This window comes from Alosa alosa, chromosome 1 (genome assembly GCF_017589495.1).
Source record: "Alosa alosa isolate M-15738 ecotype Scorff River chromosome 1, AALO_Geno_1.1, whole genome shotgun sequence".
Classification (NCBI taxonomy): domain Eukaryota; kingdom Metazoa; phylum Chordata; class Actinopteri; order Clupeiformes; family Clupeidae; genus Alosa; species Alosa alosa.
In genome coordinates, this window is record NC_063189.1 from 21,608,003 (window position 1) to 21,623,002 (window position 15,000).

General features: G+C 46.3%; 1 protein-coding gene across 6 annotated transcripts in view; it reads right to left on the reverse strand.

Annotated features, from left to right (window-relative positions):
• The window catches only part of cntln (centlein, centrosomal protein), a 79,063-nt gene that overhangs the window by 53,796 nt on the left and 10,267 nt on the right, over positions 1 to 15,000 (reverse strand). For 5 of the 6 annotated variants that reach the window (XM_048253099.1, XM_048253107.1, XM_048253115.1 and 2 more), the window contains exons 8-10: positions 13,712 to 13,874; positions 12,975 to 13,235; positions 4,295 to 4,468 (exon numbers count right to left, since the gene is read on the reverse strand). In XM_048253099.1, the coding sequence (XP_048109056.1) occupies positions 4,295 to 4,468; positions 12,975 to 13,235; positions 13,712 to 13,874 (598 nt within the window). The remainder of the gene's footprint in view (positions 1 to 4,294; positions 4,469 to 12,974; positions 13,236 to 13,711; positions 13,875 to 15,000) is intronic. The other variant, XM_048253123.1, reaches the window with a different exon arrangement.

Consider the following 15,000-nt stretch of genomic DNA (forward strand, 5'->3'; position numbering starts at 1 on the left):
GAGAGAGGAGTGTGTGTGAGAAGGAGGGGGCACCTCTAATTACCCTGGCAGGGCCCTGGGCTGCTCTTGATAGGACAATAGGAGAGACCAGGCAGGAGAGGAGAGGAGAGGAGGTGGTGAGAGGAGAGGAGATGGTCCTGTGGAGAGGAGAGGGAGAGGAGAGGGGTGAGAGGCTCTCACAAGGAGACTGCGGCCTGCTGGGAAACCTCAGTACAAGCTACAGCCAGAGGTCTGGACGTGGGCAGGAGCGGCTAGATGGCGGCACAGGAGGGAGCAGCACAACAGGCGCCCAGGTGGTGAGCAGGTGAGCAGGTGAGCCCGGCCGAGAGGCCGGGGAGCCACTGGGTGTTCACAAGGAGACTGGGGAGACCTGATGTGCAATGGGAGAGCTCTGTGGAGGGCATCCAGAGGACACAGGTACGCATGCCGATAGCCGCACATGATTAAAGCATCAATCTAAATTGATGCTGACACAAACATTGGGGAATGCTGATGACATGCGCTGACAGTGATCTATAGTTAAGTTCAGAGTAAAAGTTCCCCTCTGTAACATTAGGTATCCATCAGGGTCACCTAATTATTCTCGTAAGCCCCGGCGCAAACAACTAAATTAATTTATCTGCCTTGTGTCTGCATCGCGGACCCTTGGCCGGTGATAATGAATGCACCCCAGTGGGCAGTAACGTATGTAACTGATCAAGTAATCTCTTATATAAGATGACCCCACAGTAACATCTACTGTAGATGCAATATGTCAACTCTTGACAATGCTGACAAGCATTGAGTTCAAACATTCCATAACTGCTGGCTATTTATGTAATATAACGCGCTGATAAGCGTATTGAACCCATAGTAACAACCACTGTTGTCAATTATCTAAGCAAAGAAGAAACCTGAAGTGCTGTGCTACTTCACCTTTAGGCATTCTCTTAATCCATAGTTTGTCTTGATTTTTATAGAGCACATTCTGAGACCCTTCCTGACCAGTCAATTCAAAAACATACTTGTTCACTGGTTAAGGACATTCCTCTCACCAAGGGTAGAATGAACCATTTCCTCACCTAATTCACTCAGTGCATACATTGTGATGGCAGTGCAGAAATCCACTTCATCGGTTTTACATTTTGCAACATGTTTGCTTGTTTATTTAACAGAGAGAGAGAGAGAGAGAGAGAGAGAGAGATGCATGTAGGGCAGAATTAGGCCATTTCCCATTGGCTTTACCAATACAGAAAAGAATCTTGAAATTCTGGATGCACCTGAACAGCAGTCCCGAGAACTCCCTCCATTTTGAGGCACTGAAAACCCAGGAGATGAACCCTGAAAAGAGTCCTCTGAGCCAGCTGGTACTGAAGCTAATTAACTCAATAACAACAACTAATACACATCAAGCTCAGTCCAGGTCTGTTTCCCAAACATCAATTAGAGTCAATGAAATAATGAATCAAGCAAAAGAAGAATATTTAGAACATTGGACAAACCAAATTACCATCCAAAGTAGAATGAATTGCTATCTGACCCTAAAAAGAGAATATGAATTGGCAGTATATCTCATCTCTGTCAGAGATACAAAGCAGAGGCAAACCCTGACCAAGTACAGGCTCAGTGACCACAATCTAGCAGTAGAAACAGGCAGACACAGGAAAACCTGGCTTCCGAGAGAACAAAGAATATGTGGTCACTGCCAGGCAGAGATGGTTGAGACAGAGGAGCACTTCTTTCTACACTGTGAAAAATATGAAAACATTAGACGGGCTTTCTTCCCCAAATTCCAAAGAGATATCCCACATTTTCAAGACTGGGACAATAATGAAAAAATGACCATAGTCCTTGGCGAAGGGCCCTCTGCTGCCCTAGCAGCACAATTTATTTTGAAATGTGAGGATCTGAGGGACTCAACCTGAAACATGTACATACACATCACACACAGACCATCCTATTATTACTCTTGCTATTTATGTTTAAAAAAAAAAAAAAACCTGTCTCTGTGTTAACAGACACATACATGTTCCTGTGCACAGATGTGTGTGTATGTATGTATATGTAATGTATGTGTGTACATGTATATATGTGTGTACACACAGACCTACACACACACACACACACACACACACACACACACACACACACACACACACACACACACACACACACACACACACACACACACACACACTCAAATGCTATTATTTATTCTATGTTCACATGTTATACCCGCACTGCTGTATGTCTATTTTCTTTCTTTTGTTATTCTACGGTGTTATCTGTAACACTGGCTTTGGCAACACTGTATCCAAACAGTCATGCTAATAAAGCTCCTTTGAATTTGAATTTGAATTTGAGAGAGAGAGAGAGCACACCCTGCTCATAGTGGTGCAGGGTGACTGCCATCTGTGTCAGAAGTCAAACTGAGGGACATGGCCCGTGTGTGCCCCCTGGACCAGGTGTGACACGCGGCTGGATGGTGGAGGAGTGATGGAGGCCCTGCCCCCTGGACCAGGTGTGACACGGGGCTGGATGGTCGAGGAGTGATGGAGGCCCTGCAGACCTTCTCCTGCTCAGGGCCTCCACCCAGCCACTCTCAAGACCTCACACAGCAGGCCAGCAGCTGGCTAGCAGCTAACACACATACAGGCATGCTCAATCCATATGCACAAGAGGGAGCTGAAGGTCAACCCTACATAGTCATTTTTATAAATACATGCATACCATACCATTTCACTCACATACATATACACACACACACAGTTAGTAGAGGATGGGGTTGGGTGGGGAAAACATCAATGGCTGTCTTTATAGTGGCAGCTCTGTCATATGTTGTGTGTGGCTGTGGCCCGGCTTTTCCCTGCCCAGTGGTGGCTGAATGGAAGTACTGTATGAGTGTAGACGTATAGCCCATATACACCCCAAGCACACACACACGGACCGTGGTGTGGGGGCAGAGGGCTGGGTGGCTGACACAAGCACGACCACAAGCCAAGAGGAGAGCAGTGGTCTGGGTGGGTGAGTAAATCCAGCAGAAATACTGTATTCAAGAGCACCTGAAATAACTTGTCATCTAGGAGCACACGGTGAACCCCCACAGATCAAACACTTGACTTAGACATGCAGGATGGGGAAAAAAGTATACTGACATGCAACACGTGTATGGCGACAGCACACAATGATCCATGCTATGCTATGCTATGCTATGCTATGCTATGCTATGCTATGCTATGCTATGCTATGCTATGCTATGCGATGACAACTGGTATGGCTAAAGTAGGACTGGGTGTGGGCATCAACAATTGCCACTTCAGTTCCTGATTATTTCCCATCTCAGAGACATGGCCTTTTTCTCCATTTATGATTATCATGACCCAAAAACACTTTGAGACACTTTCATGTCTATAATATATAGCAGATTTATCCAGAAGTCACACATATAATTTGACTTTGCTGCTTTCCTCAGAGAGCAGCCAAACCCAGCAGCCTATAGAGGACATGAGTCACCAGCTGGGTGGTCATGCTTGGCTGTAGCGGCTCCTGAAATAGCTCTTCCTCCTGGCCACATGCTGAGGTGCCTTATGGGAGTAGGGTAAAGACAGGAGGACGGGCTGCCCGTTTTGGGGGGGCCGGGGGAGCGGGTGGACTCCCTCGTGACCATGGCAACCCCCGTCTCATCCAATAAGGCTCAATGGTTGAGGCAGGGCGCAGCAGATTTGACTAATGGAGTTTGTGTGTCTTTAAAGTGGCTGAGTGTCAGGTAAGCACACTCGAGACGACATCAAAGGCAGCTCGTGGTCTGTAGAGGTCCTTGTGCCCCAAGCAATGTTTAGACAAATATAAACACTGCCCTGATTAAATATGCACACAACCCATGAAATGCACATACAGAGGGCGCACAGTAGCACAACATCCACACAACTCTCCAATTCCAACAATCAACACACAGAGATAATGCTGGATTGCAAAGACTTTCTGTCGTGGAGACGTAGAAAAGGAGTGTTTGTTATGAACACACTGATAGGGAGATTTCAAGCCATTTAGGCCCCAGGCATGCGTGAAAACCTTCATGGCAGGCTTGCTTGGACACAGCAGGAGGCAGGGGAGGACACTTCTGCTCCATCACATGATTAATGTGCTCACTCTCTGTCTGTCTCATTTTTTTGCATCTCTCTCTCTCTCTCTCTCTCGCTCTCTCTGTCTTTTGTTTTCGTCTCTCTCTCCCACCCTCTCTGCCACCCCCCACCCTCTACTGTGAGCATCACAGTGTACTGAATGGAGGGTCAGACAGACACTGTTGATATCATACCTGCATTCCCCGTGACTGTCGGCTCTTGGGTCCAGGGCACTCGCTGTGGCTGGGGCCTTCTGGAGGCTCTCCTGGCTGGGGCTGTGGGAGTGGAGTCTGGCCCTGGACCTCCAGAGCCCCGTGGAGGTCCTGCTCTCCTTCAGCCGCGTCCAGCCTCGGCTCCAGCTGGAGCTGCTGTAAGGCAGGGGAGTGTTTTAGAGCCAAGGTCCCTACAGGTGTACTTACACACAGAACATCACGACAACAGGACAGGTACAAAATGGAAGAACCAGAAATAAGTGATCAAGATTTAGCACACACATACACACACACACACAAAAAACATAGCAGGTCAAAACAAACCAGTTACAGTTTTTTACAACTGTTACACACATTTTTTTAAACTCTGTGTCTATTTTTCAAAACTAAGTATAAGTACTCTTTTGATCCCGTGAGGGAAATTTGGTCTCTGCATTTATCCCAATCCGTGAATTAGTGAAACACACTCAGCACACAGTGAACACACAGTGAGGTGAAGCACACACTAATCCCGGCGCAGTGAGCTGCCTGCAACAACAGCGGCATTTCGGGGAGCAGTGAGGGGTTACTGTAGGTGCCTTGCTCAAGGGCACTTCAGCCGTGCCTACTGGTCGGGGTTCGAACCGGCAACCCTCCGGTTACAAGTCCGAAGCGCTAATCAGTAGGCCACGGCTGCCCCTAACTCTACACACAAAACCCACAATTGTTCACACAAATTGGAAAATGCCTCAAATCTCCAGCAAAATGACACGCAACATTCAAAATGTCATAAAACACCTCTTTAAAGCAAACATTCGCCTCACATTATAAACACTTTTGTCATAATATGACATTTTAGATGCATCATGTACACACTGTTGCTCAAAACCTAAAGCTCTTCTGTCTTTTATGGGCTTCTTTGTATATTTCCATACAAGAGTGAAAGTCATATAGAGAGAAGTTTGAAATACACAGTAAACATAGTCAGCATCAACATTGAAACCAAAAGTAGTGATTTTTCCCAAATCATTTGCTGTTGTGAAAACAATATGTTACAGCCAACAAGAAAAAAAGGAAGCAAAAACAATTACCACTAGATGTACATGGAGTTTTGAAAAAGCTGATTTTGTCAAAGACAGAAATTACTCTATTTCCAAATATAGAAATTACTGTCTATCAAATTGCTTTTTCCAAAGAGAATGTATTACTGTGTGTGTGTGTGTGTGTGTGTGTGTGTGTGTGTGTGTGTGTGTGTGTGTGTGTGTGTGTGTGTGTGTGTTCCTAAGGCATTTCCGGAGGAACAGAAAACAACATTGTTACTGTAGTTACTATAATGGTACCTTGGGGACAAACAAAAAGAAAAAAGAAAGATTTTACGTAAAGTCGACTTTTTGTAGAACATTGCGCTATACAGTCCAATTCATTTTCATTTCAAAGTATCTGCATTGGTTCTGGACATTTCAACCGGAAGTCCGATTGAAATCAGATTGAAAGGGTCTATACCTATACAGTATAAAGAATATATCTATTCATAGGCCTATACTAAGGCAATGATCAGATGGTGTTCAGTAAAGTAATGAGTGTTTGTACACTGAGGACTGAGAGTGAATAAGTGGTTGTGTTTGAAAAACGATTCTTCCTGTTAGATGTTTGTGTATTTGGTAGAAAATTGTGTGTGGTGTTTTGCAAAATGTGTTTTAGGAAATTGAAAACTGAGTCAAGCACTAATAAGTGCATGGTTTTGCAGATTTGGTGCAGGGTTATTGTGTTTGAAAGACATGTTTAGAAAATTGTGTGACAAGCAAAGATGTGTGTAAGCAGTTGAAAAAAACTGTAAAAAAGTTGCATGCACCCAGCCAAAAACTAAAATTACGAAGCGTACTCCAGAAAATAAAATTATCCAGCTGGACAACACAGACATGTGACTAAAAAAGCTGGTTAGACATGTTACATCTGGTTGTATGTTATATCTTCAGCCAATTACTATGCCCCTTCCCTGTCTCTTATCAGCACCTGTGAAATATGTTATATCTTCCAGCTATACAACTAGAATTATGCACTCTGCAACTATTAAACATTTTATCAGTTGTTGTTCCTGTTCACGTTCAAAATTCATGTAAAAAAATCAGACCGGTAGTAATCACTCATTCACAACGGGATAAAAGGAGAGACCAAATTCCTTGTATACGTAAGTAAACTTGGCCTATAAACCTGATTTACGATTTACATTTACATGTATGTTTTTGCTATATATTACTGACAGTATGTTATACTTAATTCACAAGTAAGAGACTGAAAAAAGTAAATGCTGATTCAATACTCTTTACAATACTGGTCTAAAATTAGGCACAAAATAAGCATTAAGCAAGTGACATTTCTAAAAAAAAAATGCAGATGGTTAGGGTGAAGGTTAGCCAGACTCAAGGTTGAATATAGAGTGTAGGACACATGACTGCCCCAGGGACAGGTGACAGCTGACCAGAGCCCAGTGGACAGCAGCCTGTCACCGCCAACCTATTTATCATGTCTGAGCAGCCAGTCAATTAAGAAACTCCAGACCTCACAACACGAACACACACACATGAACCCAGGCCAATCAGACCAGCTTACAGAGAGAGGGGGAGAAGAGCAGTAGAGGATCTCAGAGAGATGGAGGGAGAAAAGAAGTGGAGGATCTCAGAGAGATGGAGGGAGAGGAAAAAATACAAAATGTAGAATTAAAGAAGAGAGAAAAACACTATTACTGTATAGATGTGGTACAGAACTAACGACAGGTACTAGTGGTGTGATACTGCAAACAATGTGGCCATCAATCAGATCACTTCTACCATGTTCTGCTGTAGGGAGGCAAGTTAGGGATAAATGTGAAGGATGTCCAGCCACATTATGTACAGAGCACATGACGTAATCTACAAATGTTCTGAGTAGTTCACCAAGTGCCTTTAAACTGAGGCCGAGCCCTCTGCTCTTTCCAGCAGAGACGAGGCCAGTCCTTCACTATCCAATACCGTTTCACTCTTTCTGGCATAGTCATCTCTCCATAACTCTCACAGTTTTTAAAAATAACGGAGCAGAAGGTGGTGGCACATAATTGCTGTCGACTGACAGGTATGACTTGACACCTGTGCTTTTCTGTTGTTGTCATAATGAAAGAAACAACACTACTGTCATCACCTCTCCATTCCTGATTGCATTATCAGAACTACAGTCGGCTTGGCATCTGGGTGTGACCTTGTTAACTGCCAGGGTAATTAAGTTTAACCAATGGGGAGAAGGGATGATAAATTATTAGCGTGAAGATTTTGTTCACATTTTATTAAATTGGCCTGTCAGAGGGGTCGGCCAAATTATCAGGGGCCTCGTTTATTGGAGGCCGGCCATATTGCCGCATCTGTTACAATTATTTATAATTTCAAGCAGTCGAAAACCAACTGAGTTCGGCATCAGCCACGTAAAGCAATTTACAAATGATCTGATGAGGGAGTACTTCAGCTTCCCTACTCATTTCCAGGAGAGGAGAAAGGGAGCAAAGCAGGGAGGGAGGAGAGGGAAAGAGAGAATGAAAGAGCCAGAAAAAGAGAGGAAGGGGAGGGGTGAGAGCGCGAGAGAGAGAGAGGGGAAGAGAGAGAGAGAAAGAGCTGTGCGCTGTAATTACCGAACGCGATTAGGTTCTTTGGGGAGGTTCTCTGGCGCGCGTGGTCCCGCTGTAGAGGCGAGGGGAACATATGGAGGGGGCTTGTGATTGCGCTCCCTGACGCTCGTGACCCGTCTGCCGACGGGCCCCGCCAGCTGCATGCCAATGAGGGGCGAGCTGCGCGCAGCGGACGGGAGCCGGGCGGGCGCGCGGCAGACTAATGCTCGACACATGCACCATTTATACCACAAAACAAATCTGATCACTGTTAATTATGGAGCCGCTATAATCAGGCATCTCACATCTGTGTAACGCCAGCGGAGTGGGGCAGAGGTGGTAGAGGACCTGGGTTGGGGGCGGGGGAGAGCGGAGCTGGTTAAATAGGGGCTTGTGTGGGCACCGGGGGGGTAGAAGTGCCACTCTGTGCCAGGATGCAAGGGTATAAAAATCACAAACATGTTGTGATGGTGCAAATATGCATGTATCCATATTTGATTTGAAATTACAGTCGATGTGCTTGAAAGATATACATGTGTTACTGAACGGGTATTAAAATGCATGAGTGTCAGTACATGTGTGCATAAATTATGCACGTGTGTATAATTCAAAAGCACATGTATGTTTTAAGCAGCGTGTGGTGTGCACTGGGGTGAGATGCACATCTGTGTTGTGTGTTTGGATGTTTGACACAGAGCGGGGGGGGGGGTGGGAGAGGCGGCTGGTGGCTGGGGCCTGCCGTGAAAGTGCCTCAGCAGAGGGACAGTGTGAGCGTGTGCGTGTGTGTGCGGCTGACCTGTGGGCCTTAAGCACATGGCTGAGCTTCATTAATGAGCTTCAGTACACAGCGCTCTGATCTAATGAGACCACTTGAGCTATTAGAAAAATAAGACTGGAGCCCCTATCATTACCGTCTAAAGGATTAGGGGGAGCGCGTCTCTGTCTGAAGGTGCAGCACCCTCCTGCTAACCAAATTATGACCGAGGAGAAAGCCACAGAGATGAAGACGCAGGCAGCGAGCAGCAGATTATATAGACATTACATACAGAATTGCAATTACAGAAGTTCAAATGGACAAAAAGGTACACTTATAAGATACTGAGCTAAGAGCAAAACAAGATTAAAATGTCTTGGTTTCAATATTTTGTTTGGCTAAATGGGAAAATTAAATCTAAAATTAAATGAATCACTATTGTGAACACCGGTAAGAATATATATTCAACCAGCACATCTTAAAGGTACAGTAAATATTTTTGTTGTAATAAATAAATAAATAAATAAATAAATATCTTCTGGACTTATAGATGGAACGCAAAACCATGGCAAATAAGCAGTATTCGTCAAATTTGTGTCAAGGCTTTTTTGTGGGTGCTTACAGAATGTCCAGGCCCTCTGAATTGTGAACAAATGGGGAAAAAAAGAACACCTTGCCTGAAAAACACCTCATAGTATATAATACACAGAGATGACACTTCCCCCTTTCAATTCATTTCCAATATATGAGACAATTTTAGGTTTAGAGGAATCTTCATTTTCACATTGGAACACTGAACCTTTAAACATATTTGAAGTCATTCTAATTAAAACGGTTTTCTTTCAGCCACATCACACCAGCCTAATCAATCAATTTACTCGTTTTACTCCACACCTACGTTTTAAACTGACTTAAATGCTGTATAAACTAACTTGAAATATTTGTGTGTAATCAAATTAAATTTGAGAGGGAAGCTGTGAATTACCCACTGCTGTCATTCCGTGCGTGACTGCGGGGCCGGATCATTTAAAAACCCCAGCCACACTGCTCGCTCACTCAGTATGCTGGAGGATCCAGTTTGGAGCGTGATGATGATGATGATCAAAAGAAACACATCTCCTCATCTAAACATGACCCCCACATAACAGGCAGCGTGGGCACGAGGGGCTGACACTTCAATTATACATCTGACAGGTCTGGATTCACCCACAGTAATAACGGCGGCCCAGGCAGATGTTGAAAACCCTGCTCGGTGGCTCAGGGACCGCGCGGGGTCTCCTGGCTACCCAGCCATGCGCTCGAAGCGGCGGGGAGAGAGAGAGAGAGCGAGGGAGGAAGGGGAAAAAAAGACAGAAAACAAGAAAAAGGGGTACAACTTTTATCACCTGGGCTGACTGTTTGAGATCTTACGGGGGGAATATATGAAAGCAGAGGGCTAGTGCAGATCCACAGCGTCACAGACAAAGAAGCTTCTGAAGTCAAGTTTGGTGGAGATGGAGTGGATTGTGGAGAACTGGAATCTCACAGCAACAGACTCTAGAGCTCAGAGAGGCAGTCTTAGCTGGGTTAGAGCGACAGAGTTCTACACAAAACACACTTTCACTTCACTTAGAACCTCCGTTAAACCTGAGCTGGGAGCAGCAGGCAGGCGGAGTCAGATTAATGACTTGGTGCCGGTGAGCACACAGCCAGATAAGGCCTGAGGTGTGTGTGTTTAATGGATGCTAATCCATGCTAAGCCACAGAGATGGCACATGTGGTTCCACACTGGGCTGGGTCATCGGGTCTGCCGAGCCAAAGGCCACGTTTGGGGAGATTCCCCGATTGCCCTCCACTTGGTACAGCAGCTGCCCACCTGGCACCAGCTCCAGACAGTGGTCGACATCACCTGGTCTACTGGATGGACCGCCAGGCCCTTCAGCTAGATGGGCAGGAGTCCATGTTAGCCTGCTATCCCTCATCTCTTGCATGGCCAAGACTTCAGATGCGCATGGACACACACGGTCCATGTAATTTCCCCCCCTCCACACACACACACAAACTCTCACACACACACACAAACTTACAAACACAAAGTTAGCCCTAAACAACACAGACTGACAGGCTAAAGTTGCACACGCATACCACACATTTATAGTGTGTGAGTCTGTGTGTGTGTGTCACTTGAGACAAACACTCAGTCATAAAAACTCTAGAAATATGTAGTGTACACATAAGAAAGGGAAAGAAAATAGTTTCTTTCATAAGCAAAATAAACACAGAGGGATGCTTTCCACAAAATGTGTAACAAGCACAGTTACATTCAAACAAATCACACATTTTTAATAATGCACACAAGTACGCAAACTGTATGCACATACACACACAGGTCAAGGAGTTCCCAAAATCTACTATAGTTGTCCATGCTGCGGAGTTCATCTCTGACTGACTGGCCCCCATATTAACATGCAATAACAAACCACACAATTGGCACTGGTGGGTTCCACTCTCATTTTTCTCCAGACCTCCCTCCTTCCTCTCTCTCTCTCTCCCTCCCTCCTTCCCCTCCTCTGTGCCACAGTGTTCAAAGCCATCGCTCCCCCTTATTCAAATGAGATCTGTGCCTCGCCACACTCGTCTGTCTCTCTCCCTTACTCTCTGCCTGTCTGTCTTTCTCTCACACACTCTCCCCCAGCGATCAGCACTTTGATCATCTCCATCGGTAACTTCCAAACATTTAAAATTAAAATAAAGCCTCCCTAACAACCTGTGCATTAGAATTTAACAGGTGTTCGGCTAGGAAGTTGTTACAGAATTTCAGATTACGCTGGAATACACACCCCTGTCAGTGCAATTATAGCCAGGGAACGGAAAGCCCTCCTGACTGCGCTCTGCCTTGGGATACCTGATCTGTTAACTTTGATGTCGGCGGGTAAAAAAAGTCAAGAAACAAAGCAGCTAGGCAGCGGCTACATGTGTTCAGTAAACACGATTTAATATTAACGCCAGGCATCACATCTCAGGATAAGCCATGCGTTGATTATTACCGCTCGCCAAAAACTATGTGATCTGCCTCCTTATGTTGGTAGACAGACGAATACATACGATCACACACACACAGAGAAATGCACACACACATGTGCGTGCATACATATGTGGAACCCAGCCCTACAGATCGGAGTAATTAAACACAGCTATGCAGCCTTCCCCTCACAATTAATACACGCTAAGTGATCCATTCATATTTCAGCACTGGCTGCATTAAAGCGCTGTCCTGATTAAGCAGTGCAGACGGCAGCTGAGCGCTCCGGACGAGCCTCTGACTCGAACGCTCCGGACGAGCCTCTGACTTCCCTGTGGTGGTAGCCCGGTAATGATCAGATCACCAGCTTCTTCAACCCTCCGCTACATGAATGTGCAAGGCATCGCCTAATCCATTCCTGTCAAATACCAGCACCACCTAATAAGAGAGGTCTTGGAGAGATAGACATTAGGTTCATCATTGATAAGAATTGTATATTCTTGTCAACCAAAACCCCTCTGGGCCTAAAGAGAGCGGGTGGGGTAAGGGTGGGGGAGTGTTTGCCTGCTGGGGAGGGAGACGTGGAGGATCCGATCCCCAGGAAGGAGCATAAAACATGCTTCCAACGGCTCTCGGACTCTCAGGGCAGTCGCTTCACTGTGGTCCAATTACTTGCGGGCACCTCCTGCCATACTAAACCAGAAGGGCTTAAATACAGCTGGGTGCAGGTCATTACAACGCTTCTGAAATACACTTCACTCCCGACAGTAATGAGACTATGAGGATGGAAAGAACACACACAGACACACGAACATACACACACAAACACACACACACACACACACACACATCACTCATGTCATTATGTGAAAGACACGAACGCAAGAGGAGGAGGAGGAGGAGGAGGATGAAGAGAGTGAGAGCTGCCGCATGCATGCATAAGTCCTGCTAGAAGAGAGCCACTGGCGATACCAGGGCAGCTCGTTAGGCTGGAGAAATGGAAGCGTGGCACAGGATCCAGGCTGGATGGGTGTCAGGTCACGGCAGAGTGGGGGGTCATCTGGCGGTGGGCGGGCGATGGGTGGATCAGTCGGGCCTGAGCGGCCAGCCTTACTGGGTATCGGCGGGGCCGGCGCGCTCTGTGTAAATAAACCACCAGGGTGGAACGAGGCCTGCGTGGGCCGGGGCGGCGGTGACTGCCACGGTGGGGGTGGTGAGCGCTGGGCGCTGAGGGCCACTTACTGGGGAGCGAGCGTGGTGTAAATAGCTCTCGTGTGCACCGCGTGTGTGGACTCACCTCAAAGTGCTGGGAGTTGGTCTGCCTGGTCTGCGTGCAGACTGTGGTGGAGCTGCTCTGCCTCGGCTGCTGGGCTGGTAGGGGGGCTGGCTGCTGCTGCTGTTGTTGGAGCTCCACTTGGAGCTGCTGTAGCTGTTCCTGAAGCTGCTGGAGCTGCTGGTCCCTCTCGCGGAGCTGCGTGCTCAGGCCTGCCTCTCTCTCCCGGAGCTGGGACTCGTTACACACCAGCGCCCGGTGGGTCACGCAGAGTTCTGTATAGAGCTGTGGTCACACACACCGACCATTCACACACACAAATAAGAGAGTGTGTACACACACACACACACACACACACACACACACACACACACACACACACACACACACCCAAAACGGAGGGAAATGAAGGGAAAAAAAAGAGAAAAAAAGCAATGTGATGGACTTAACACACTGAGAAATGTCAGATGAGAAACAAAACCCATGCAGTGGAGCACAGGATTGCTCTTCACGGGGTTCCTATGGCAAAGTGCTGCATCGGGAGGACAGATGCTAAGATCATCTGGAAAGTTGGCATGGGGGTGCAGGGCTGGGGGGAGGGCTGCTGACCAAGGTAAATTCAGTGACTCATTGACTCATCCATCCACACAGACATAAACACACACACACACACACACACACACACACACACACACACACAAACACACAAACACACAGAAAAACACACACACACACACACATACACAGACATAGACACACACCTTGTGGTAGGAAACGGTGTCTGCGGTGTGGGCCTGCTCTTGGCTGCGCAGCACTCTCTGGGTGTCCAGGTTAAGGCCCTCCAGCTGCTGGATTAGCTGCGCCTGCTCACCTGCATGCTCCACACTCTGACTGTACAGAGCCTGCAGCCCCTGCAGCTCATGCCTGCCAAGACACACACACACACACACAAAGAAATGCACTACTGTTCACACAAATGAAATGCACAAAATACACAAACTGGACACAACCCTAACTACCCCAGTGAAACTGTATCTGCCACATCGGGAGTTGTGCAAGTAAGGAAATCAGTGGAGAAAGTAAAAATAGTTTGGAACAACAGCAGCACAGTTGCCAAGAGAGTTCTGGTTGTTTTCCTCCACCGGACCGCGAGCACCATGAACAAGCTATACATGGGGAGTGAGTGACGAGCTCGGGGAGTTGAATACTAATGTGTGTGTGTTTGTGAGTGCTTTCTCTGAGTCACTTCAGGACGGTTGGCTTTTGCTTTTCAGTTTTTATACACACAATTAGTTTTGCAGTTGATTATCAGAGACAAATTCAGAGTCATAGTTTCTCTTTACATTCAGGTTAGGTTTTGCCTCTTCAATGTTTTCTATGTTTTGTCATTCTGGCTATTTACTGTGACTGGGTTGATCTTTCCTCAATCAGACTGTATTTTTGCATCACATGATTCTATAATTCTCTAAACAACCAGTACAGTTCAGTGCAGTAACTCCATTCAGTAGATTTTAGAACTCAGGAAATTACCTGCTCCTGAGGTACTAAGCATGCTGTCTGAACTGGATTCCTAAAAACAAAAAACACGTCCTCATGTCTGTGGTGGCAGTAAAGATGCAAAAACTGATTTCCTGAAAAGGTTCCTGCGTTTATAGAAACTGTTCCCTCCTGGACGAAAGGGCTTACAGGGACGAGGTCTACTGTCTTCATTGTGTGACTGACATGTTAAGCACACGAGCAGCAATACGAGAGATTACTGCTAAGACTCTATAGTTCCCAACATTTTTATCATATCGACAGAAGCTTTACCGAATCCTGAGTGGTTTCTTTTTCCTTCTCCAAAGCACATCAAGTATGCAGGGCTTATCAGATGGCCGGGGATGAGCGCCAACGAGTGTGTGTGTGTGTGTGTGTGTGTGTGTGTGTCGCCAGCCTGCCTCAAATTGGAGCTGGACAGATATTTCTCCTTACCTAGTCTGCTCCAGAACTCAGCATGGCCCAATTTAACGAGCAGACAGCTATCAAAACTAAGCCATCATCCCTGCAGCTA